General features: G+C 39.8%; 1 protein-coding gene across 5 annotated transcripts in view; it reads right to left on the reverse strand.

Moving 5' to 3' along the window:
- Positions 1 to 1,030: 1,030 nt before the first annotated feature.
- CD58 (CD58 molecule) overlaps positions 1,031 to 27,792 on the reverse strand; it is a 37,250-nt gene continuing 10,488 nt past the window's right edge. Inside the window, exons 4-9 of one of the 5 annotated variants that reach the window (XM_056494192.1) lie at positions 25,863 to 25,949; positions 22,867 to 22,929; positions 22,617 to 22,673; positions 21,030 to 21,077; positions 1,791 to 1,830; positions 1,031 to 1,584 (exon numbers count right to left, since the gene is read on the reverse strand). In XM_056494192.1, coding sequence (XP_056350167.1) covers positions 1,823 to 1,830; positions 21,030 to 21,077; positions 22,617 to 22,673; positions 22,867 to 22,929; positions 25,863 to 25,949 — 263 coding nt within the window. In that variant the 3' untranslated portion in view covers positions 1,031 to 1,584; positions 1,791 to 1,822. Of the gene's footprint in view, positions 1,585 to 1,790; positions 1,831 to 3,174; positions 4,896 to 5,674; positions 13,596 to 17,370; positions 17,425 to 17,654; positions 19,038 to 21,029; positions 21,078 to 22,616; positions 22,674 to 22,866; positions 22,930 to 25,862; positions 25,950 to 27,792 lie in introns of those variants that run through there. The other 4 variants (XM_056494181.1, XM_056494171.1, XM_056494162.1 and 1 more) reach the window with 4 other exon arrangements.

Below are 27,792 nucleotides of genomic sequence, written 5' to 3' on the forward strand. Positions count from 1 at the left end.
CCGGTCCTTTGCTGCTTCATTCTTCACCTGATGTGATCTGGACAGAATGAAGCCCAGCAATGGCATTCAGCTTTGGTGCTTTTCAGCACATCTATTCTACTGAAACTTTTTATTTGGTGCACGGTTTTCCCTCAGCTTTAGGTACACTTTGCTTTGTGTTTTGCTGAATCCAAACTCTTCAAGTAGCTTTAGCTCAGTGAAATGCAGCAGGGGAGCAGCACTTTCTGGATTACTCCTCTTATGCTCAAGGCATTTCACAATACACCACTATCTGGGCGACGAGTGGACAGGCAGTCCATATTGTTTCCCGGCACATTTTTCAGTGCAAGATGCCTCTCCGGAGCTGTAGTCCTCGCAAGGCTGACCCGTTTGGTGTCTCTCAAAGGCTACAAAGCTACTTTGAAGGCTGGAGCTCCTCTACTCTAGGACAGGCTGGGAGAGCTGAGGGTGTCCACTGTGGAGAACAGAAGGCTCCAGGTTGACCTTAGAGCCCCTTGCAGTGCCTACTAGGGCTCCAAGAGAGCTGGAGAGGGACTTTTGCAAAGGGCCTGGACTGGCAGGGCAAGGGGAAATGGCTTCAAAGTGCCACGGGGCTGGGATAGATGGGATATTGGAAAGGATTTCTTTATGTGTGGGGGATGAGGCCCTCGCACAGGTTGCTCAAAGAGGCTGTGTTGGTGCCCCATCCCTGTAATGTTACATTTTGCCAATTAAAGTGAATTATACTATTATGTTAGTCTCTTTTCTGGCGCATTTTTAGTACAAATCAAAGCTTTAGTCTCTGTCTCTTTCAGACAACCTACAACTTTTCTAGAGACATGGGGATATGTAGTTGCAAGTTCAGCTGAGAAAGTCAGAGGCTTGCCTGATGTAGTTGGTAAAACTGGTATCCCTTAATGCCATCTATTTTAATTTGACAAGAGACATGGTACATGCAATGGGTTTAGATGAACAAGGTATAAAATTGTCCTAGTTTGAAAGTAAATCAGCGGGACAAATTAACCCCACATAAATACCTTGTGAGAGATTTCAAATCAGAGTTACAATTTAATAGAAAGATTAGAGCAAATGAATGATATGGAAAAACTGGTTTAAAACCACAAAGTCAGAGTACAAACTTGCACTCTGTTGGTCAGGGCGGTTGCAGTCCTGCCAGAAGCAGTGCTCTTGTGGAAGTTCGGGCCCTCCTCTCAATGTCCAGTGTTGGTGTTGTCCCAAGACCCCAGACTGCCTAAATGATATACAGTGGGGTTCTGGTGGTACATCCTCCAGGGAAGGGAGGTTCACAAAGGAACGATATAATCCCTTGAGTTATAGAATATTTTTGGTGTCCTTAATAGTCATTCCAGCTGCCCATTCTACTAGTGCATATTCAGTTCATCATGGCCCATTAACAGAGATAACACTTTCAGGATGGATGATGCTGCTACTTCCCCAGCTGAGTTATCCCTTTAACACCCAGCTGGTATCCTGGGGAGTCAGATGTGTGCTGAAAATGACCCATCATTAACAGTTTATCACAAAATGAGGTAGAGCCGAGTAGATTACACAGTTTGATTATATCCACATTTGGCACTCCTTCTCCTGCAAGGCAACAAAAACCAAGCTCAGAAATGGCCTGACATATTTTTGATGATTTGTAGGTAATTTCAAAGACGAAGAGTCTTCTAACAGAAAAAGAGACATTTGTGAAATTGTCAGTCAATCATAGGTTGTGCTTAGATGATAAATTCGATTTTCTATGTAATCAGATCTTATTCCTGAAATGTTGCAATTTTTTAACATCATACCTGATGATTATGTAGCTGACAGTCCCACGTCATTATTCTTCTGAAAATCAGAAGTTAATAAAAGAAATTTTAAAGTGCACTCTAGTATTCTGTATTTTTAACCTCCATTTGCTAAGATTGCATTTCCCATGGAAAGATGTTGCACACTGTGAGAGCTACACAAACTACATAGTGTAGATTAGGGATTTAATGTTCATACATCCTATGTTCTGCATCAACAGTCCCAGGCTTCTTTCTCATCACTTCCTAAGGAAGCAGACAGCAGTATATGGAAGTACTTGGCAGAAAGGCAGCAAAAGCATCATGATCAAGCAGTGACCAAAATGTAACAGGAGCTGGACTGCATTGGCAGGGTAAGGCAGGACTTTTTAATCCAGAGTCTGGGAGTGCTTTTCTAAGGTCAGGGCCGAATATTTAAATGATCACACTGACCTACCATTTTAGGACATGGAAGCCTCTGTTTTGAAGCTTCAGGAATTCCTTAAGTTAAATGTGATGAAATCAGATGAAAAGAGTAAACTGCTGTTTGAAAAGATTGTGTCGAACATGGCTTTGGAAGGTTTCTCATTTGAAGTAAGGCAGTTCAGAGTATTGGCTCAACTTCAGTTACTTGTACAGTGCAACATCTTCTTATAGCTTCCTGGGGTCCTAAATTGTTGCTTGTTTCCCTTTACTTTTTTTTTTTTAAATATATATATTCACTTTTCAATGAGATTGAGACTAGATTTTTTTGCAGTGTTTGGAAGAACTGTGGAATATAATCCATGAGGAATCTCAAACAGAAAGAAACAGATTAGGGCAGTGGACAAATCCTTAAATGAGATGCAAAGTAGTTGAGTCGTTAAAGTGAGCTGCAGTCTTATTAACTGTTATTTACGCACAGGATATTTGCTGACATAGTGCTGGATGCAGAGCAAAGAGTAGCTTGTTTCCACAAGAGTCAGAGGTCAGCTGGTAGTTCTGTACTGTGGTGATTGTTTTCTTTTCACCAATAAACTATTTGCTCATTTTATATCCACATAATCAGGAGAAGCTATGCTTTCCCTTGTTTTAAGGTATCTCTTTCTTTCCCAATTACCTATACTAAAGGTTCAAGGAATATGTGAGCTGCTTTGATTTCCCTGGAGGGTTGTGTAGGTCATACTTTCATCTGGTCTGTTATTTTTTGGAGGACATACCTCTTCTGCATCTGAGGAGGAACATAGACATGACCTAGTTGAGTTTGGGTTGGCTGGGTGTGAGTAGCAAACGTGTTGCAGTTTTGTAGTCTTCAGCCTGACCTGTTGAAAGTCATTGGACATCATAGGAAATGTTTGGATAAAAAAAATGGATAGACTATGGAAGAGATTGCTTGTAGGCAAAGAAAAGCAGTTTGTTCTACCAGTGCCACTTTCTTCTCTCTGCAATTCAGGTATGACGAATAGGTCCAAGAATATCACCAGTAACCTTTCTGTTGGATTAGTTACAACAACTGTCAGAGATGAACACATTTGCTTTAATTTTGTGTTCACTTAAAAAAGGCACTGGTGGATTCTCTTCAGATATTTGAAAGGAAGTTGGTTTGATTTTTAAATTCTTATTGCAGCCTGTCTGCTCAGCACTTATCACAGATATTAAAGAGAAATCAGCTGAGTGGGAACAAAGTCGAATGTTTTAGTTACTGTTTTTAGGATTTACCACAAAAATCAGTCTTTAATGTAACTAAGATTAGTATTTTAAAATTTACTTCTCAATCAGTGTATCATCCAATTAATTTAAATTCATTATAATTATAAATATAAATATAATTATAAATATATAATAAATAATTAATTTAATGGAATTCACTTTAATGGAAAAAAAATGTTTTGTTCATGTAGATTTTAACTTGGAAAACCGATATTCGAGTTATACTTTTCGTTGTTGTTGTGTTTCTTTATTCTTTTATTAGACAGATAGAGGATGTACTGACCAAGTAAACTGTGAAACTGGAGGAAATTTCCTTCTTCTTGGCAGCTGATGTTCACAAGCTCATTAACGATAAGGCCATGATAAAGTGTTTTACCTGGGGCAAGATAGCAGTCTGAATATTCCTAGAATGTCTTTTTTTCCCCAACTGAAATTCATTTTTTCTGCCTATCAATCACTGAAATATAGAAGAGATTTCTACTTTGCAGGATATTTGTTACCATTTGTGTGATTTTTTCCCCTCGTTTTCTGTAGAAGAGAGAAATTTTTTGTTTTTTGCATGTTGTATGCTGCTTCCACTCCTGGTTTTATTTTTTAATACACAGAATATAAACAGAGCACTGCTGGATAATGAAAGCAACTTCCAAGCTACTCTTTAATCTAATGAAATCAGAGCTTGAGAAAGAAAAATTGCATCAACTGAAAAGGCAAGGGAGAGTCAAGGACTGGAAGCTGATCCAAAAGAACTATGTAGTTTCGAGTTTCAGGTCAGAAAATTTGCAGCCTTATTTCGGACAATGAGCAACACAAAGTGGCTGGCGTTCACTTTTGGTTTCTAGAAAAGTCATACTTTATAATTTTTCTTTATGCATATCATATATGATATCACATCTAAAATGCTCCATTATATATATTTATTTTCCATCCTGCAGAGAATTTATGGCAAGTGAAGAAACAGAGAATCCCCAACTGTGAAAATGGAAATGGAAAATATGATAAAGGAGCAGGTTGTACTTAGTGAATAGAGATTGAGGGTTTTGCCATGTATTGGGTATGGCAAAAGAGGGTTTAACGTAAAGGAAAACAATTCTTTCTGGAATTAATGAAGGACTTGGCTACAAAATGCACTTTGCTTCCTGTCAATACGTGATTGTTAAATTCAGGAGTAAGGCAGGGTTTAAACCTATTTTTGTACAACTCTTTAATGGAAAAATAATGCAAACAATGTAAAGTCTTTGGGATCCAGTGGGTTTCATACCACGGCAATGAGAAAGTTGGCCAGTGTTATTGTGAGACCCCTCTCCTTTATTTATCAATGGTCTTGCAAATCCGAAGATCTCCCAGTTGACTGGAAGCTAGCCAGTGTTATTCCAGTTCTCAAGTAGGACAAGAAAGAAGACTGTGGTAACTAGAGGCCAATGCTTCTCACTTCAGGACCTGGTAAAATTATGGACAAGATATTCTGGGAATTATTGAAAATTACTTGAAAAGCCTTGCAGTCATTGATCAAACAAAAATGGGTTCAAGAAAGGAAAACAATGCTTCACTAACTTAATAACCTTTCATGACAAGGTTACCCACCTAGTGCACAAAGGGAAAGTAGTGGATGTGATTTTTTATTCTTAATTTTGATAAAGTCTCTCACAGTATTCTTCTGGATGAAAAGTCCTGCACACAGCCCAATGTGCACAATGGGATGAGTGAACAACTCAATGATTGATGGATCAGGCTCAAAAAATTAGAGTGAATGAAGTAATATTTCCTCATGGCCAGTCAGTACTGATGTTAACCACCATTCAATTACAGGCCTATTCTCTTCAATGTTCTTACCAAACCTGGGCATGGGAATCAATTTGCTGACTAAATTAAGAGAAACAATGTTTCCCTCAAGGGTAGAGAGGCCTTACAGAGAGATTGTCGGAAATTAGACTACTGGGCAACTATGAAATTCAACAATTACAAATGGTACATTTAGCACCTGGAGTGATATAATCCTGCATGTATATCTAGACCAGCAGGCTTGGGACACTGATCACCTTTCTAGGAAGTCTGTTACTGTATTTGACCATTCTTGCTGTAAAGAAATGCCTTGTAAAATCAAACTGGGACTGGGCAATCTGAAGATCATCCACTAAAATATGTGAATGTTTTAAGATAAGGTGCAAAGAAAGGGGAGACAGGTTCTTTTCAGTGATACGTGGTGAAAGGACAAGAGGTAACAGGCACGAACAAACACAGTTTATTCTGTCAGACATCAGGAACACAGAGACCTGTTTTTACTGTGAAGGTGAATAAGCACCACCATAATTGCCTCAGAGGCGTTGCAGGGCCTTCATCCTCAGAAATATTCTAAAGCCACCTGGACATTGTGCTTTGCAACTCTAGTTGTCTTGATCCATTTTGATTCTGTATCATTCCCGAATGGGCTAATTTCACCAAATTTCTCTTTCTTTGATACATGCTGGTATTTCCAAACTTCTGCCTAAATAAACTCTGTAAGTTAAAACTATCAATTCCGTGAAATTTCCCAGGGATTTCCTAGTTCCTGTAGTGCATCTGTCACGCTCTTAAACTGAACTGCTATGTCTTGTCTTCAGTTCATCTAAAGATTCGACATTTTTAATTATTGCAATGAAATTTAAGAAAGTTTTGTTATAGCAATTCTTGCACTACCTCCTAAACTCATGAATTTTACTTCTTGGGGTGTGGAAAATAAAGACAGAAAAGTTTTATGAGAAAACTCCTAGCTTGGAGTGTAAATAATTGAATGAGTAGCATAGAAATTGAAGTAGTTTCCATTATGTATGAAAGATTGGTTCGTCAACACCCATTCTAATTGAATGCATGTATGTCTTAAATATGACTATATTTTGAGAATTTAAATTCAAACATTATGCCAAGAGGGTCACTCAGCTGGTATTTCTTAAAGGACAATAGGTGAAGTAAGGAAAAAGCAACATGTTAGATGATACACTGCCTTAGAAATTTCCAGAAATTATCTGCATTTTGAGTGTTCTGTCTCCCAGCTGTTCTTCAAATATGAAGCACCAGGCAAAATTACACTGAATAAATAATCCAATGCTTCTAAAGGGTTTTTAATTCTTTCCAGTTTCTTACAGGTTTCTGTGTTAACACATCAGGCTATTATGCAAATTAAGAAGTATAGCATGGAAGAGAGGAAGTTCCACACCATTTTCCTTTTGTCAGTTTTTTCTCTTTCTGAAGTGTCCTCACTTGTAAATATTTATCTATAGAGGTGTTGTGCAGGATGTGCCACTTCTCCCAGATGTCATCTGGATCCAAATATCCTGTAACTCTCAAAATTTATACTTCCAGTATGAACCACAGCTTTTTTTGGACGTTATTTAAACACTCAGGAAAATAATCTTGTTTTCAAAATTTATCACTGTGAAATCATGTAAGCTAATAATTATTTGCCTACTCTCTACAAAATGAGAGTTTATTCCAGAAACGCTTAATACAGGAAAGTCAAAGTTCAGAAAACGCTTGCTACTTAGAGTAAGGTGTATATTACTTCTTTAAGAGATTTTGTGCACTGTTTTTTCCTAAAGTGCAGTCAAATAGAGTACATTTCTCCATGAGAATTTATTTTCTAGGGTGGAATTTCCTGTTGGAAGTAGAAAGACTGGCATGGCCCTTTGTCAGCAATAGTGCTAAAAACAACAGTCACCTGAGCCATGACAGTCTGGATATCTGACTCCTAAGAGACTAAGCAAAGACTAAGACTAAGACTAAGCAAAAATTTTGTATGCTGGTGGCAAAAAACATTTTATGGTTGGATTCAATGGCATTTTCCAACTTTAAATGTTTCTGAATTATGCTAAGACTTAATGAAGGTGTAGCCAGTGGCTCAGTATGTATGGATGAGTACATACATTCATTTTCCAATTTCTTTGGGGTTTTTTAAAAGATTTTGTTCCTTTTATAATCTTTGAGAATTCTTGGATTTGTTTGGATGCAAAATAAGATTAAGAACAGGCTTGGATTTTTTTTAATATAGATCCAGTCAAGAACAGAATAGAGATTAAAGTTGTTCAGCTCTGTGGATTTAAAATAGTATAGTACAAACAAGAGTGAGTGATGGCAGACAGGAACTCAGAGAAACGTGAAAGACACTTTAGCATATAGAATATGCATTATTTGTACTGAGAGGGCATTCAGAAAATGTCAGAAAACCTGGGCACTGTTGGTACGAAATTAGAGGCATAATTTTCCATTCAGTCAAAGTGATACTACCAGGTGTTAATTCAGAGCACTTAAAAAAGGCATGTAGGGGAGACTTCAACCCCCAGACCAGCCAGCTGTATCAAAAATGATTTTCATCAACATAGAAATAGTCCACGAAAAGCATTCTAAGTAATAGTACAGTATCTGAGAAGAGCAACAGCAACAGAGACATTTAGATTACTGACTTGACATTATAATTTTTCCCACTTGCATATAAATCCCCACATGCATGGGAGGAAGAAAGAACATACCAGTTTTCATTCTGTATTAATAATACCTTATCAAATTCAACCACCATCATAATTTTTTCCCTCCTAGTTTATTTGTTAAGTGAAGAAGTATATTATCAGAAAATCAGCAGAATCAGCTTCCAGGAAAGTGAAGTACTAAGCAGGAATTCTTAGAGTATAACATCAAAGCCTAATTAACTTGGAAACACTTAGGTTACTGAGGCAGAAAATGAGACCCCTTTGATTGCTTTTTATACCTTAACCATAATAAAACAGAATCGAAAACCATACAATCAGCTTCCACTGTTAAGAATAAGAAAATCAGGGAAAATCATGAAAAAAATCCTACACTTGTGGGGAAAAAATTTGTAAAAGTGAAAAAATAATGTGATTAGGTAAAGGACGTTGAAAATTATGTGGAAATGGCAGACATTGCCAAATTGCCATGATTCTGAAAAACATGAACTATTGGTCCAAATACTGGTGGGGAAGGATTAATATCCTCTTTCCCTCATGCCTAGTATTCAGAGATGAATACAGATGTGAACTAACTAACTGAATAATGAAAAGAGAAGGGCAAAACATCAGTCTGTGCAAAACTGTTTTCATATTGATTCTAGCATCAATATGAACATGTAGGCATAACTCATACAAAATACTCTAACACAGGACGCCAAGGTCACAAAGTAACAGCTCTGATAGTAAGTCAGTCTTCACATCTGAAGTTTTTTTTCCTGGGAAAAAAATAACTTACAGATATTTAGTTTTAATTCTCTCAGTGTCAGCAACTATATAGCCTCTCTGGGGGCTGCTGCAATACTTATTTCCTACTGTGCTCAGGAGAGTGTTGCTAGGGAAGAGGGATACAGATAACAATACAATAGCCTAAGACTAAGCTTCAGAAAGATCATGTTTCCGGGGAATAATGTTTCTGCCAAAAAGGAATTTAATGGATGACAGATCCAAAGGACAATCTCCAGCCGTCCTGGCCAAGAATACAGAAAAAATTCTCCAGGTGACCAAAGAATCATTTCAATCAGGAACTAAAACAAGATATAGAATCATAACATCAACAAAACTTTTTGGAAGGGCATGAAATTTTATACAATTTGCATTGCCACTGCCATTTCAAAATGCATGATTTCCCTGCATTTTAATACAGATAACCAGCCATTCGCAGAAATGATGGACACTGCACCATCTCCAAGATAGCTGCATATATAAATAGTGAAGTCTGTAGTACAAGATTACAATTTTTAAAATTTGAAACTGGACTGTGATTGACACTGCTTATGATCACCCAGAAAATTATGAATTTGAATAAAATACCATCACACAACATAGGAATTAGGTCACAGATAAAATTAGACTGAAAATCCAACTGTAACTATAAAAATACCATTACTTTTCACTATTATTGTAATGGAACCTAAACTAAATTACTGTGGGGAATCTTCCCAGAACACTTTCTATAACTTCTTACTCAAAGTTGACTAAGAGCCTTTCTCTTTCACTTAAAAGTGACTTATGGAAACCAAGTCAAATAATTTGAATCTTCCAGGAAAATCTTACAAGCATTTGGCAAGAAATGACAACAATGAGAAGGGCTTATAAACAGCTTTTTTTCCTGTGAACTTAGTCCATACAAGAAAGGGCTTTCCTTTGGCAGTTTTTCTTTTTTCTGTTAACTCACTGTGTCTCTAAGATGCAGCAATGTCTGCATTCACTGATTGCAAAAGATTGATTTCTATGTCCACTTTAAGATCTGCGGGTCCTCATTTCAACTTCATGATCTTTCTTCAAAAGCAAAAAGCTTGTAGCACCTTGTCTCACTTTAATTTGCAAAAATTTGCAAAAAATTTAACTCAACCCATGATCATAGTAAGTACTGCTCCTATGAATCCTCCCCATCTCCCTGTTATCCATTGAGTTTCCATGTCAATCGCTAGCATTCAGAATGGTTTTGCAAAAGCCCACAGTCAAAGACACTATTTTATGACAACTTTATCATAAGGACTATTAAATCTACAACATTCAGGGAAAATTTAGGGGAAGTCTATGGGCAAGCTTCGGCTGATGCAGTATTTAAGTGCGCTTCACAGCTGACAGAGTGTTCTGCGCTAGAAGTAGGAGATTTTTTTTGCCACTGGGATAATGAGAGGAGTGACAGGTTGCAGAAGGCACAAAAAGAAGCCACAGAGCAGCAATGGGGCTGGTGGGAGCAGCATGCTGGCTGCCACGGGAGCGTGGCTTCTGAATTCACACTGGCAGTCATAAGGAGGCTACTTGTGCTGCTACCTACTCTTCTTCCAACCTCCTGTGGAAACAGTTGCACTTGCTTTACTTTACTGCCGCAACACCCAGGCAGAACAATGATAAATTCAGTGGAAAAGGGTAGGAATAGGGTGCATTGGTGACTTTGATGCAGTTTACGTGCGTCAAGCAGATGGTACAGATATGCACTTGCTTTTAATTTTAGAGCTTTTTTTCTATGAAAGGAGCTGCTGAAAGTCGGCAACAGAGATGCCAGGGAAAGTGAAAAATATGATGGCATGTCTAGCAGAGCAGGAAGATACAGACACATTCTAGTCTGTACGCAGTTTCATGGCTGCTTGAAGAAGGAGTACTTCAAGAACACATTCTCTTTTGGCTTGTCTTTCTGGGTGATCATACGCTCTGCAATACACAAAGTTGGACAAAGAGCTAACCTCCAAGTTGTGTGTGATGAAGCCTAAAGGCAGTGCTTTAATTTTTCAAGCAGCAAGAGCAATCGTAGCTGACACTGTGAACGAGCTGTTGCTGCACTTTCACAATTCGGTCCACTTGCGCTCAGCGTAGCCCGGTGTGCTTTGCGGCTTCATTCTTCTCCTTTTGTGTCCTGTCGCACTTACATGCTCACAGAGGTGAACCACCTCCTACTTCTCACACAGAACACTCTGCTCCTAGGTCTGGCTTCTGCCAAAACACGCCAGAGTTGTGCACTTTTCTTTTAAACCCTCTGTACCACAACATTCTGCCTTTTTTGTCTTCGGAATATAAACAGAAAGCTTCTTGGCTACATCTTGCATGAAAGAACTGTGCCTACACATCAAGCTCGCCCCGAGCTTCCGTCTGACACTTGCGTTTGCACCCCATTTGTGTTGGGTTGGTGTGGCCAGAAATGTGTATTCTATCACCATCTGTTGAAGCCAGATGGGGCAGTGATTCCTTATCTCCGTGGCACATACCATCTGCTAATGGGCCATCTTTAAGACAAAGTGAGGCAATCATTTTTCTTCTACACAACCCATCCTCCCTTCAGGAAAATATCATCTGCTGCTGGGCCATTAAGTCCCACTGTATGACTGATAAAATTACATCATTCCATTGGGAGATGCTCCAGCCAGGGGGAGAAGCCAAGTCTTTCCTACTTAGATAAAAAAAACGAGATTTTGAACTGCAAGTTATCCATTTTTCCACTGGACTCCAGAGGAACACCGGACCTTTCCACATCATCTCTGGACCTTCAGAGGAAAACTGCACCTTTCTACAGGACCCTGGCTTCAGCTGAACCACATCTGCCATTGCAGGAGGACTGTAGCCACCATTTAATTGGACTGCTACCAACACCCTGACTGACAGGGTGTCAGGTTGCATTCTGACTCTGTCAGAGTTGGGATTGTTCTTTGCAATACTGTATTTCTATTTTAATTTTCCTAGTAAAGAATTGTTATTCCTAATTCCCCTATCTTTGCCTGAAAGTCCCTTAATTTCAAAATTATAATAATAATTTGGAGGAAGGGGTTTACATTCTCCATTTCAAAGAGAAGCTTCTGCCTTTATTGGCAGACACCTGTCCTTCAAACCAAGACAGCATTCAAGGGGCTGTCCTCTTTCTTTCACCAACTGCAAAGCGCCACCAAATCACATGCTCTTTGCATGCTTCTTTCCAGCTTGAAGTACCATGGTGCAAATTACAACCTCGCAAGGAATGGAGCTCCAGAGAGATGTCTTGCACAGAAAAATGTTCCAGGATAAAATTGTGTCCTTCGTGTTTCCTTCTCCTTTCCCAGATTGTGTTGCTCTGTTGAATGCCTTGGGCAAAGAATGACTAATCCAGCAAGTACTTCTCTCCTGTCACATTTTGCTGAGAGAGAGCTATATGGGCCCTTTGGACTCTGCCAAGCAAAAAGGACAGAAGTGTACCTAAAGGCGAGGAGAAAGTGTGCACAACACACTGTATTTCTGTATAGTATATGTGCTGAGACATGGCAAATCTGAATGCCATGGCTGGGCTTCAGTTCTCGCTGGATCACATAAAGCCAAGAATGAAATGGCAGAGCACCAGGCTTGTTTGAGCAGCGTATTGAACTGCAAAAGTGCAGCAAAAGTTCTCTCAAAACAGGAGTCAGCTGAGAATGCTCTAGTTGCTTGGAAAAGTAAGGCGCAGCTTGAGAACACCTCTGCACGTAGCTATAATCTTCTTACACCTTTACTGTTGCAAAGTTTTGAGGAACAGAGAAGGCATTCTTAAGAATGTGTTCTCCAAACAGCTCTGAAACAGTGCATAGCCCACTCCCTCTCTGTACCATCCTTCTCACAAAGGCATGCCGTCTACATTTTCCACTCTTGTAGCTCAGTTGCCAACTTTTGGCAGCTGCTGTCCTAGCAAAAATCTCTGGAAGTAAAAGCCAGTGTGGGGCAGCACCTTCTGTTTTGCCTGCATAAGACACATCAAACTTACCTAGTCACTGTGTCCTTTCTTTCCCCACTGCATCTATGAATATGTTCTCCGCATCTCGGGGCCCAATGGCAAATGTAATGTTTTCAACAGAAGGCTGGAAAAGGAATAGGTAGCAGTAAAGGTAGCTCTCATTGAACTGCCCCCTTACCCCCCTTACTTGCGCCCTACAGCCAGTACTATGCACACACCAGCCTGCTGCTTTGCGGCATTGTTCTTCGCCATTGGGTCCTTTGATTCTCCCAGAGGCGAATTGTCTTCTACTTCTCATACAGAAAACATTAGGCTGGTAGGGAAGTGCTCCTAGGTTTTGCTTCTGCCACAACACATGTAGATCATGCATCTTCTCTGTAAGAGCTACACAGCCCCATATTCTGCCTCTCTTTTCTCGGCAACATTACGAGCGGAGAAAGAACTGTGCCAGTATAGCTTCACAAAAATACCTGGTGCTCTGGCTTCATTCTTCGCCCTATCAGAACAGAAGCACAGAAATGCAGTTTGGCTCTGCCCCCTTTGGCAGCCTATCTCCCTTTTATTCTTCTGTATTCAAACTGTCTTCTTACAGAGAATGCTCTCTTGGAAGCAAAGAGCTCCTAAGTTGTGCATCAGATGAAGCTCACCCGTAGGATTCTGCAAATCTCTTGGAAACTTCTATATGCGCCACATTCAGCGGGCAGTCCTTGTTGCTTTACAACCTGTAAAATCAGGTCGGAGGCCATGGCTACCAGATCGCCATGCTCTGTGCAGAGTGCTTCTCTGCTCAAAGTACAACAATGCACAATTCAGCCTCACAAGGATCAAAGATCCAGAGAGACATCTCACACAGAAAAGTGTGAGGAAAAAAACTTGCCCTCAATGTCCCCTTCTCATCGCCCAGATTGTGGTGCTGGCTCTCCTGCCACATTTCGCTGAGTGAGAGCTACATGGACAATCTGGACTCTGCAAAGCAAAAAGGATATAATTGTATCTAAACCTGAGGAAGAACTGTGTACGACACACAGTAATTCATGTATAATGTACAGTATACATGCTGAGAGGTGGCAAAGCTGAATGCCAAGGCTGGCCTTCATTTCTGTCCTGATCTAAAAAAAAATGGTGCACAGAGATACTAATAGATATCATCCAGACCATGGCACTCATGAGGGCTGCTTGGCCAGCAGTGTGGCATTTTGTGTATTCCAAAGTGTCTGTGATAGCCCAGTATCTGTCCAGTGCTATGACACAAAGGTGTAGGTTGGAGGCTGTGCAGCACGTGATGTTTGATGACAACCAGACATCACACAGCAACTGGCAAAAGGCCCAAGTGTGGGTGACAGTTTAAGCAATGCTGACAGGCATCAGGAGAACAGATCCTAAAAGATCAATCATTGATAAATAGCCAGTGAGGTAATATACAGGTGAGTGGAGCTTTCTAGTCAGAAAAACTGTAACAACTGTAACAAAAACATTATAAGGATTGTTGCCAAAGTTATAACAGACAGAAGAATTGTCAGCAAAATCTTCAGCCCTAAGAGTGTCTTTTCATCCCAAGTGTGTGTTTCACTCACATTTAATTGCTGTGCTCTGAGTGAACTGTGCTGAATAGTTGTATTGTGTGGATGATACAACGGTCCCTGAAAAAGGCCCTTGGGATTTTGTGCCCTGAGACAATTAAACCTTTCATGAGTGATGTCCCTCCTCCCTATCAAAACCCCTGTTATCATTAGGATTTCTATTGGATTTTAACTTTACTAGATGGTTGGTCTTTTCTCACCTAGAATCTTAAAGTAATTGGATAGTTCTCAACTTGTAATTTTACTGGTTAGAATTTCAATCCCCCTAAAACCTATAAAGACCCCTTGCTGTGCTATGTATCCGGATTTTTCTGGTAGAACCCTTCAAAGAAATAAAGCTACTTTCGGAACTTCTATGGCAATTACCAAAGTCTCTCCTTGCTAGCTGAGTAGCTGACCCTCTGCCTCGGGAGCCCTCAGAGCTATCCAGACTCCCGTAGCAGCCCAAATCTAGAACCACCCTAGCCCAGGCAGCTACAGTACTGAGTCATCCTCTGCTCTTGTTTCACCTCCCAGTGTAATCTTTCTGGGACGATGAAGAAAGATGCTTGCTGTTTTTGATAAAATGGAATTTTTCATACTTTGGTCCAAAACTGAAGAATTATTAACTTGTTGAAAACTTCAGCCAATGCAGTAGATGAGGTACTCTGTAATGCAATATTTTACATCACATCGCATCGTATCACATCACATCAATTACACCACTGATGATGCAAAATATCATCCAGACTTGTGTCTGTCTGGTGTAAAATAATGAAAATAGTACTATAAACGATTGAAATTTAGGTGATTTTAATCTTGATGAAAGCAAAATAATTATTTATTATATTTTGTTCACACTTCCTGTCTGACCAAACTTCTGCAGAGTTACATAAATCAATACTGAAGGGTAAGAGACAGAAAAAAAATATCTGGGGCATGCAGTTGATGCCCGTTTGCTTGACAGAAAGCTACACTCGAGTATTTTCCTTTTCTCTCTAATTGCTGAGTGTCATGGTTTGGTATTTACAAGGGACACTTTATTAGTAGAGTACCTAAAATATAAAACAATAATTCTGGATTCCTTCTGTAAACATAATTTATGCCAGATTTGCAAGTAAAGGCTTCCTGAAGTGTAGATCACCATTTTCATTTATTTCTCCAGACTATTCAGGTTTTCCCATCAATAATTAGACTTAAAATGCTGAAGTCAGGTGTTGTGACCAGACCCCAAAGCACTGACACACATTGCAGCACACCATGAAATCTATACTTCCATACTTTTCTTGTATTCACCAGGACTGGATTTCCTGAAGTTTCCTGCAGGAAACATCCTAAGAGAAATTTCCATCAGGCTTTTCATTCACTTCCACCCATGAGTACCAGAATGTCACTTATATTATGCCTGCCCTACCCTTCTTGAATGTGGGTCATGAATGGCTTTGAAGTGGGCTATGAGGGCTACAAGGAGGGATACCAAACTTCTTCAAGGAGATAATCACCAGGCTAGCCTTCTCCCAAACATCGAGGAGAAGTGCCTCTCTCAGTCATCAATGATAGCAATTCATGCCACCCAATACAGAATGGAGAATCACATGTTTGGGAATCTGTGGAGCAAGAGGAGTATATATTCTACATAAAACATTTGCACTTTGAAGTCAAACAGACTCACTTAAGCTCCTAAATTTTAATATAAGAAGCAACACTTTTCAGTTGGGTCTGTTTGATATTTTTATATACTACCACCTTCTATGAGTCAAACATTTTCAGACATGTTTTTTCTTTTGAGGTGTACTTCTCTAATAAGAAGATATAGAAAAATCTCATATTTCACACTAGACTATTACTTCCTTAATTTTTTTTTTCTTTAGGAAGAGAAAATCCCTTCCTCACGGCCATTTAGTAATATTGACCAAAGGTTCAATTTATAATAATTTTTGAACACAAAAATGTTTAAAAGGGACCAAAGTCCATCAAATCCAGTCACCAGTCTCTTAAAATGGTACAATGGTCTGTGTATATAATGCTGGGGGATTTTTTCTCAGTTTATTTCTTAATGATTTCTGAGAAGCACTTTGCTTTTTGATTCATTGCATAGCACCGATCTGAGACTTCCACAGAAGAGTCCCAATTAATGTAATTCCAAATTCCTTGAGTGGTGATATCAGCTTTTTTCCTCTGTTGTTGTATATGTGAGCATTGTATTCTTTCTCCCACTTTTTAACCAAGGCTCTTTGCAACTCTGCTCAGTTAGCTCTTGTTCTTAATACTCTGAAGAGCTTCGTTTCATCATCAGTTATCATCACTCGTGGATCTTCCAGATCACTCAAAGTCTCCTGAGACTCTAAGTAATTGTATCAGTTGGGCTTCGTTCACTCCATATGCTTATCAGCTTTTCTTAATTAATTAACATACTGGTGAAGCATATCTTGCTTTAATAATGTCAGAACTTTACTGATGCTTACCCAAATCACCATGTTCACTGTATGTGAAACAATGCATTGTTTCTTGTAATTTCTGCCAGCTGGCTCTAGGTACAGATTTCAGGTTACGGCTCAGCAGTTGCCCAGAACTCTTTGGAAAGTATCACCACAGTAGTTGACTTGTAGCTGGCAGGTGCAAAGGGAGTTGAAGTAGAGGCTAACCCCTGGTGCTGCTACGATCTCACTTTGAGTTACATCAAACTCTCTAGCTGAGCACTGTCTAATAGTAAAATTTTGTTGTTGTTGTTGTTCCCTTTGACCTGAAATAAAAGGTTCCACTTGTAAATATTCCCTGATTACTCCTTAGTGAATAGAGATGCTGAAGTTAATCTTGTTTCTCTAAGGAAATTCCTTAGAGAATTTTTTTTTTTGCCATAAAATATTTTTTTTTGCCATATCTTTGCCATACCTTTAACTCTGACAGAAATCTCATTTTTAGGGACTACGAAATCTCTTACCTGAAATAATCGGCTGACTGCACATCCCACACAGGAGAAAATCTAAACTAAAAGCATCAAACAGACTTAGTAGAACTATTAAAGACTATTAAATGGCTGTATTTACCTAAGCCAAAGCCAGCCTTGATGTCAGTTGTCACTGAAAAAAGAGATATCAAGCCTTTCCCATATACTGTATCAGCTTTTTCTCTGTGTCACAGCATTCTAGCAATATGAACTAAAGTGACTGCACCTCACCTACCTGTACACAAACAAGCCTACTAGTAGGCCTATTGCTTCCACCAACTTGCAGGCACTGTGGGGAAAAAGCAAACTGATGTGAAACATGGTGTTTGCAGTCCAATGAAATAGTTTAGCGTTCAAATGAATTCTAAATCTTCAACACACCAGTAAATAAGCAACCCAACATTATGAGAAAGTTGTACTGAAACCATGCATATACTTAGTTACTGAATTGATTTTTATAAATAATGCTTTCCTTTAATGTAAACACCAAAGGAAAAGAACCAGTGCTCTTATTTCAAAAAAAGCAACTACACTAATCAGCAAGCAAATATTAGCAATGTTTAACACCTTTGGTCTCTTCTCCCCACCTTCTGTTTTTGTTAAGCTTGTAAGGAATTACTGGTATTTTTCCTCTCTTACCTTTTTTTACACACCACCAATATGTATTAGCTATCCAACCCATTATTAATTATCAAGTTACAATTGCTGTTACACATTTTACAACTTGCAAACTAAGTATTGTTTATCAAAGAGAAGGTCTGGGATTTAATGGGCAGTGATTCTTGTAAATATTACATTGCAGAATCATATTCTACAATATGTTACCAGTAAGATCTTCAGAGGGAGCAGGGGCTGGAGCACTGAGCTCTCAGCCATAAAGTCTCCGATGACAAATGTCCACCAAGCAAATTCTCACATTTTTTCTGCCATTATTAATCAGTATCATATAAACACGTAAAAGTGGAATTTTAAGGATCAAAGAAATACAGTGGGGTGTGAGATCATAACATCAGCTGTGCGCAAGAGCCAACAAGGTGGGATTAGGAACAAGCAGAATGACACTAACTCTCATCTGGCTGACCTAAGTGATACAGAAACTTTGATCTGACACATGTGAGTGGCTGCTCATCTCGGACTCAACCCATGGAAATTACTTTTCTGTCCTGTTCTAGAAGCTGTTTAGTGGTACCCATTTATTTCCAATTTTTGACAAGGACACCTGGAATTACACCAGCATGTAAAAGCCTAACTTGAGTTTTTCAGCCTTCTTGGATGTCTGGAAGCAATTGCAGATAGCAGGAGAGCTGGAGCAGGGACAGGAGATCAGGTGGGGTCTCCCAAGTACCTGCCCTAAAGTACTAGAAAGAGTGGGGAATTCCTACATAGTACCTCTAAACTATTTTCTGGCCCGGGAACTTTTCCAAATGTTTTTTGATGTTTAAATAACCTTATTCTTAAGTCAACAAAGTGTTACCATACATCCAATGAAGCAACAGAAATAAGGCTCATACTGAGTGCTCTAGAAAAGGCCAGCTCATTCTGAGTCCTCAGCACCCAAACCTTCAAATTTTCTAAATCAGCTGGACTGTATAATAATAAATGCTAGAGAGATCTGCAAAGAAAAGAAAGTTTTTTCAAGTCTCGTCCACATCATTCTTGCTTGGTTCAGCACTTCACTGTGCTCTGTGGCTCTTCTATTGATTCCTTACTGAATTTTCAATATGCACAGCCACTCCCATGGGACTTTATCCATGAGTAGAGTAGTCCATTCAGATTTTTAAGGGCTATCTATATGCACCAATTTTCACTTTTATCCTTTGGGAATTATTCTTTGCCTGACCTTTTTGTCCAGTCCAGAAGTCAAGAATTACATTCTTTCCAGAAAGAATCTCAAAGGGTTGCCTGCAAAGGGATTTGAAAAGCATTGGCTGGTGTGCTAATACTTGCACTAACATAAACAGGTATGCCTTAAAAATACAAGCTGTGATATAGATCATAATTGGTCTGCCAAATTATAGAAACTGAATTAGAGCGTAGTCCTGATTGCCAACATCAAAGATGAGAGCGCTTCATAGGGCTCCTCCTGCAGCACTTCTTCATCTAATAAATGAATGAACTTTTGCAGAAACATGATTTACACTTTTTGGAAGTAGCATCCTGGATCATTTTACCAGCTGTCTTGAAGACAATTCAGGAAAAAAACTGGGAACAGTTTTTGCCTGAATGACCCCCAGCTGCAGGAGGTGTGTGAAGGAACACACACTGATTTTTACCCAGACACAAGCAGGATTAAACCTATTCTACCAGCAATTGTACTGTAATAAGAATGAGGAGGCCCAGCAGTAGTTATTCTCAGTAATGGTTTGGGTGATGAAGTAGATGATGTGTTTCAGCCAGTGCAATGACACTGAGGGAGTTCCAGCCCACAACAATGGGGAAGAGGACTAAGGTTGAAGTTGAGTTTAAGGACTATTGCAAGGTGGTTAGTTGAGGCAGAAATGAGCAGATCCCTTGTTGTGTGATGGAGAATAAACAGCCCAGCAAAAGCTCTGCACAGTGTTTGATCAATATGCACTGTTAGCAGAGCCAGTGACATTGTACCAGAGCAAAACAGCAAACACCTTGGCAAGTGTGTAAGTAGGAATAAAGCTTTGAGTAGATCTTGTTCTGTTCATTTTGGACAAGACCAAATGACAGCCTGGCATTGAGCTTTGGACACTGTTCCCAAGAAGATACAGACCACACAGCAAGAAATCAGAAGATATCAGCAGGAATCATCAGAAAAGAAAACATAAAGAAATAAACTGCATGGGAACAGGGACATCAGGGTTGAAAGAGGATAGCTGAGGAAGATGTTCAACAGTCTTTCTTTGCATGAAAGCCTGCAGAAAAGGAAGAAATAGTCTGTTCCCTGTGGCTGTGACTAATATCACTGAAAGGAAAGGAACTTAACTATAGCAAGGAAGACTGAGCCATTAGGAAAACATTGCATGTAGTAAGAGTAGTGAAACAAAGTATTGCTGAGAGACACTGCAACATCTCAGTCACCTAAAGTCACAAGGACAGGTCATATAATCCTTTTGAAGTGTGATTTCCTAAAACCAATGAAGCACCAACTGAATTAGTCTACCCCGTGTAAAATGGTGAAAACCAGATTTTTTTATTTTTTTTTTTTTACTGCATTACAGTGTAAAATTAGTAAATTCAAAAGGAACAAAAAAACAAGAAAGTGGAAGTTTTGCAGAACTTCACAGTTCAGGTCCGGACCTAGCTCAACGTGCTCATCTGTGTGGTGCTGTGGCGTTTTCCACATGGGCAGAGGAACACAGAAAATTTTTATAGCTTCAAAGAAAGTATTGGTGAGGAATGACACAGTTGCTTATCGCAACTGTCAGTGGATGACATTGGGGCACCGAAGCCTCCAGGCTCCACCATTTCAGAGCATGAGCACAAGGAACAAGCTCCTTATGACTGTGGCAGGTAAGAGGACAGAATCTTCTCCTAACAGACTAATCCATCAGCCCCATGAGCATTTCCCACATGCCTCTGGCTTTCTAAGCATTGCTTCCTAATAGCTGTTTACTCTCCTCTCTTGCTGCACTCTGACCTTTGGTATATTCCTCTACTTTCAGCTTTACTTTCTCAGATGCAGACTCAGGGTTCCCTGACCTACAATGGTTATTCCTTTGGTCCATGAACATTTGAAAGGCACTGTGAAGAATCACTCTCCTACATTTACTGTTCGTAAGGCAACAGGTTCTTCTAGGGCAACAGGGGAATGGTAAACTCTATTCTTATGAACATACTAATATGGCATAGACTACAAAAGGCCACATGCAAAATTACTTTCCCCCTTCACGTTCTTCTGTTTTAGGGCTCCATTTCACTTGTTACCTTCTTTGGGCTCTTCATTCTCATCATGAACAGCATGTGAAAATGCAGCTGCAAGAAAACAGAAATCCTATTCCAGAAACGTGTATGGAGGTAGCTCAATAGTCTGCAAAATATAGAACTCAGCCTTAAACCGATAACTTCATTATAACTCTTTTAACAGATATTCCTGGGTAGCACTATATTATGCCACTTTAAGAACTCACAATTTATTTCAATTTCAATTTTCCTCCAGCAACCACTTAGGGTCTTAGACCATGAACACCATTTTTTATATTTATGCCAACAACTTTACAAATGTCTTGCTGGTGGAGATTTATGGGCAAAGTTGCACAGATCTGCCATACAAGACAGAGATAGCTGAGAGGAGAATCCGCATCTATTTTTTTTTTTTTTTTACTTGATCTTTGTGTTGAACTAACACCTGAACTTTAAACCTTCCTCTATGCAGACCTTAAAGAATCTTTAATAGAAACATTCTAAAGCAAACTTAAGTGCAGTACCAAAATGAGAGGGTTTGGGAGATTTATTGGGCTTTTATTCCTAGCCATCCTTCTCCTTTTTTCACTTTCAGATTCATCCATAGTCTCGACTTCAGCGGTCTCTGAACCATGGGCTAGAACCACAGCTTTAACAAATTTAAGATACCAGGCTGAGCTCTCCACATGAGGGCACTGTGAGCTCAACACCAGAACACTCCAAGAGGGCACTGAGTCTGCCATCTGATGCTTTGGCCATTCCCCACTGAAATACTCTTTGGTCTGGTAACAGAACATTTTTCAAGAATCTTTACCTGTTCTCCCCACTCTGCTTGACTGCCTTGTAGTTTAATTTTGTTTGGTTCCTAAAAACAGAGCACAGTCCTGGCAACAAAGCTCATATATGTTAAAGCTAGAACATGGCAGGCAAATTCACCCTTATGAAAGGGGCACAGACTAAAGGAGCTGTCCCCTTCCTTAACTACTCACTATATAGATGGATTTCCACACTCCAGCATGCAAAAAGCCAGAAAAGAGTGCAATCTTGCTGCAAATTAAGGAAGTAAAAAAAAAACCCCAAAACACTAAGGAAAAAAACAAAACCACAAGACAAAAAATCCCACAACCAACCAACAAAAAAAAAAAAAAAAAAAAAAAAAACAAACAAAAAAACAAACCAAAATCCAAAAAAAAACTTCAGTGCAGATTAGACTGGACAGCAGAAATCCAGGCAGAGATCTGGACAGGAAGAGAGGAATAACAGATTGCCCTACAGTATACTACACTTTTCCAGCCCTCATCCTGAGGCCAGCCCCAGTTCTCCTCTATTAGAAAGGTAATTCACCTCCAAAGACAGCTGTTGACCCGGAAAATCTCAGGCCATTCACTGCCATTAACTTTGCCAGCCCCACTAACACATTCTTCAAGTGCAGGTCCCTATAATCATCCAATATTGGACCTCAACAGAGATTCTGAGTCTGTATGTGCACACTTTGAAAACTAATTCAAAAGTTCAGTCCCTGCAAAAAAACGGAAAGAGCAAATCAGATTTCCCTGCTCCAACCAAGAGCAGGTGTTTAGAAACATTAATACCCTAATATAGGTTTCTTACCTCCCTTTGAGTTAGGCTGCTGTTGGCTGTTCTCAGAAAAAAGTTGCTCATGTTCTCCTATAAAGAAATTTGTTTTATGAAGTATGTATTAATGACCTAGAAAAAAATAAGTACACTTAAAGAAAATATACTACTTTATATCTCCAATGAAAGACTACACTGACACAGAAAAAAAAAAAAAAAAAAAAAAAAAAGACAAGCCCAGAGCAAGCAAAAGTCTGATTTCTACACATTTGTGACACCATCTTACCTGAGCCATTCACTGGATTGTTAACGTGAGCAGTTCTTCTTCCTGTTCCAAGTTTATTTGTACCTGAACACAAATAGAATATTTTGAGAAATTACTCAGAAATAAAGTTTTGTTCCTTTGGAAACTTGTTGACAGCTTTCGTCCATTCCATTCCCCTCTTCAACCCCCAAACCGAAAAAAAAAAAAAATATAAACTTCACTGACAACATGCAAGTGAATACTTTACTTGGAGGAAGCACAAAGAATGAAATATCATTTTGAGGGAAAGAATCAGTGAGAGAATAGGTTCCCATGACAGCAAGTCAGAGCACATCTAATCAAATCTAAGGTGGAGCTTAACAATTTTTGATTATGTGTCTTGTACATAAAACAGCAAACTTCTGCTGTTCGCATAAGTTATATACAAACTCTTATCCTACCAAGGTATAACAGGTTTGTTTTCTTGCATGTTCAAACCCTCACTGTTTCAAGGGAAGTAACTGATTTGCTTTGATTCTAACTGATGGTCAGTTTTGAGTGACATTCTTTGTGTTTTAACACCAGGAGCAACATGAGCAAGGACAAGAAGGCAATTTCAGAAAGTTTGCAGATGACATACAACTGGGGAGAGTAGAGGACATGCGGGAAAGCAGGGTTGCCACTCAAACTGACTGACACAACCCAGAGAAACATGCTGGCAGAAACGATATGATATTCAAAGGCAAACAAAGTCCTGAATCTCTTCAAGTCACCCCAAGGATCACTACAGGCTGGGCTCTGCCTGGCTAGGAAACCTCTCTGCAGGAAAGGACCTGAAAGCACAATCAAGCTCAACATTACTCAGAAAAATGTGCTCTTGTAATAGAAGTCTTCCAAATATTGGGCCATGCTAGCAAAAGTGCAGCCAGCCCAGCAACACAAATAATTCCTCCTCTCAATATTCCAATTCAGTATTTAGGACCCCACATGTGGAGTACTCTCTCTAGTCTTAGTCTTCCAGTTAATGTAGAAACACCATCTGTCTGAAGTTAGTCCAGCAAATGTCCATCACGATGTCTAGGGGTAGGAGCTGTGCAAGGAGGCTTTGAGAAAATTTAGTTTGTTCAGCCTCAAGAGGATGACGGCTAACTGCAGTCTCCAACTACAGAAAACAAAGATAACTCCTTTGAAAAGTACAGAGCAAAAACCCAAGAGCAAACAACTACCAGTTGCCAAAGGGCAATTCCTAACAGAAATAAGGAGAATATGCTTCCCTACAAGAGTGATTCAGTACTTAAACATATGCTGAAACAGGCTGGGAAATTCCCACCCTTGGAACTATTCAAAGTTTGAGTGGACAAGGCCTTAAGCAACCTGATCTAGCTTTGAAGCTGGTCATTGTCACATCCCAAGGTGTCTCCTTAGACCTGAGATCACCTCTGGAGGACATGCAGGTTGTCTGGAACCCAGCTCTTTCCAATGCCCATCAATGAGAGACTGCAGGAGGCTGTTCTTAGAGGTTTTCATGGTTGTTTATTCTTCCTTATCTCAAGAATGCTTTGTCCAGCGAACAGCGGTCTGCTCGCCAGACGTCCAGGGCAGAATCTGCCTGGCAGAGGCAGGACTTATCTTTTATAGTCTAAATTACATATGAGGTATTAACAAATGACCCCCAATACAATACAATTTTGTTACATGGTCTAGCTCTGTTCTCATCCAATCTAAAAGTGCCAGCGTGTCACCCAGCATGGATGACATGGAGAAGAAGGAGGAAGAGGTATCCACACCCCCAATTTTCCATCTTGGCCACGTGTCCCTTATCACAAACATTCTAGAAATTTGCTAATTCTACATTCTAACAGTCTAATTTACACTCTATTTATTTTTGCGGCTTGCATTTCTTCTCTCAATGTTGGTAAATTGTTCCAAGGAGCTAAATCCAGCCCCTGAGACACCTGGGTCTCATTCGAGGGTCTTTGGGGACCCCACCAGGGGAGTCTTAAACCTTCTAGGGAAGCCAGAGGAATACTCTGGACTCCCACAGTCATGTTTTGGGCAGCAAGCTGGATTAAACTTCCAGAGATGTCTTTCCACCTAGTTTATTTCATGATTCCATGCCAACAGAAATTAAATGGACAATGAACAGGAAAGTAAAAGGTCCACATGCAATATATATCTATTTACATACTGATCAGAATATCATCAGTTAGTCCTTCCCAGATGGGAAATACATCCAGCACTCTTCACCCTGCAGCCACCTCCAAGCAGTGGCCCAATCTGGAAATCAAAATGAATCTTCCATGCAGACCATGCACAAGATGAAGAAACGTATTCTTGTTTCGGACTCTCTCCAACACAAACAGAAAAGATGGAGTGCCCCTCTTTCTCAAATCAGAGTACAATTTAATGCAGAAATACAAAAATATGGCAGAAAAAGATACATAGTGATAGCCTATAATTAATATTTCTGGTTAAACTGTCAGATTTACAAAACTCAGATAGATCAAAAAAACAAATACAGAACTCCAAAATGATGGCAATACAGGATGCCAGGAGGCACAGAAGGTCCCATTTATCAGTTGACCACATTGAGTTGTCAGATTAGACTCAACATATATTCAGATCTAGTATAAGCCTGTCCCAACAGTAAATGTGATCTTGAGGGCAGCTTTGTTATGCTCTCAAAAAAAGGCTGTGAAAACACACTCAGGAATGGGAAAAGCTACAAATACTTGGTAAGTAGAAACACACTGTAAATCAAACACTCATTCTGAAGGAGAAGTATGCAAATGCAAACTGCAGTGTTTCCTAGGACGCAAAGCCCAATGTCAGAATGCAAGAAAGTTCAGTACATTATTTCCTTCAAATCCATTTTTCTCTAAATTGGTCTTGCTTCTTCTACTGTTTTTGCAAAACACTTGACAGTCAGAAATTTTCATACAGAAAACTCATAAAACTTCATTCATGAGGTTCTACAGAACCTTAGACAAGTATAATCTGGAAGCACATAAAGCTCAATTCAGAAGTGTTATACATACCTTTCCTGCACAGGAATATTAAAAGTCCTACTAGGATAATTGCAGTAAGGACAAAAGCTCCAATAAGAGAACCTCTGCTTCTGTCTCCTTTCAAAAAAAAATTCAAAACAGGAAGACTGGTTAGTTAAAAAGCAGCTGTATGATACACTAGTTCTGTAGAAATACAGCCCCAAATATATTTTATAGCTGCTTTTTAATAAGTAACCTCAATAAATTAATGCACCAGAGTCAGTTACTAGCAGAACCCTAAGCCATCTCCAGGACAGTTACATGTTAAGTACCTCATTTCAGTGAAGGCACATCAGCACTTGAAAGGCAATGGCTATTCCAGTTTTTTGCTGATGAAAAGCTGAGACAGATTTCAAATAAACAAAATTTCCGCAAATATTTTGTATCAGGTTTGCACTACAAGGTTTTGATGGTTTCTGTGAGAAGATGCCATAAGCTGCCTTCATGTCAGATAGAGCTAATACCAGATGGCCAGCAACAGATCCAGCTTGGAGCCAAGGCAGAGCCCATCAGCAGCTGTGGTAGTATCTCTGGGATAACACTTCTAAGAAAGGGGGAAAACTGCCTGACAACAACAAGAGTGAGAGGGGAATGACAATATGTGAGAGAATCTGCTCAACAGACACCAAGGTCATTGCAAAAGGAGGTACAGGTGCTGGAGCAGTGATTCCCCTGCAGCCCATGGAAGACCCCACACTAGAACAGGTGGATTCCTGAAGGAGTTGTGACCTCATGGGCAGCACACACTGGAGCAGGTCTCCTGGCAGGATCTGTGACCCTGTGGCGAGAGGAGCCCACACGGGAGCAGGCTTGCTGGCAGGACTTGAGACCCTGTGGGGAACCCACACTGGGGCAGTTCATGAAGAGCTGTGGCCTGTGGGAATGACTCATGTCGGAGAAGTTCCTGGAGGTTCCCCTCTGTGGGAGGGACCCCACACGGGTTCAGGAGAGAGTGTGAGGAGTCCTGCCCCTGAGGAGGAAGGACAACGTGTAATGAACTGACTGCAAGCCTCATTCCCTGTCCCCCTGTGCTGCTCAGGGAGACCAGGAAATAATATCAGGAACCAAGCTGAGTCTGGGAATAAAAGAGGGACTTCAGGGAGGTGTTTTAGATTTGTTCATTTCTCATAATCTCTAACTTTAATTGGCAATAAATTAAACTCACTTTCCCAAAGTCAAGTCTGTTTTGCCTATGACAGTAATGGCTGAATGACCTCTCTCTGTCCTTATCTCAACCCATAAGGCTTTTGTTATATTTTCTCTTCCCTGCTCTACAGAGGAGGTGGAGCAACAGATCAGCCTGAAGAACACCTCACAGCCAGCCAAGGTCAATGCATCACATGCCTCATTCCTAACAAGTTTCTCCAGTAAAGGAAGAATCCTATACGAGTAAACCACGACAATTACTTTCCACAGAAACGAGAAACTTTGTCAGTTAGGGACTGCCTTATGCACCCTACAAACCAGATAGTTCCAAACATACTCTCACTGTGTTTAAAAATCCCTAAAAATGCAAGCCTCAAGCTGAAGGTTGTCCCAAAGCAATAAACAGCACGAGGAAATCTCTTCTATTTTATTGCTCTCTATGAAGGAGGAAGGAACTATGCTCATTGACTCATTCACATGCTAGATGAGAAATTATTTAATCTTATGGCTGTTAGATGAAATGGCTGAATAGTTTCACTCCAATCCATGAAGAGCAGTACAAAGAGGACAAGCTGTTAGCATTAATTACATAAGGACAGAAGGTTCAGAAGAGATCTTCTAAGACCTTCTAATCTTTATTATTACTCAATCAAATCACATCTAAAGGTTTTATTCTGTGGAGATCACTGCAAAAAGTACTTTTCCAGGGAGATCAAACTGTCATCTTCATATTTACGACAAACTTCATACACATTTTTAGCAGGCAAATCACTTC

Source organism: Oenanthe melanoleuca, chromosome 1 (assembly GCF_029582105.1).
Source record: "Oenanthe melanoleuca isolate GR-GAL-2019-014 chromosome 1, OMel1.0, whole genome shotgun sequence".
NCBI classification, from domain to species: Eukaryota; Metazoa; Chordata; class Aves; order Passeriformes; family Muscicapidae; genus Oenanthe; species Oenanthe melanoleuca.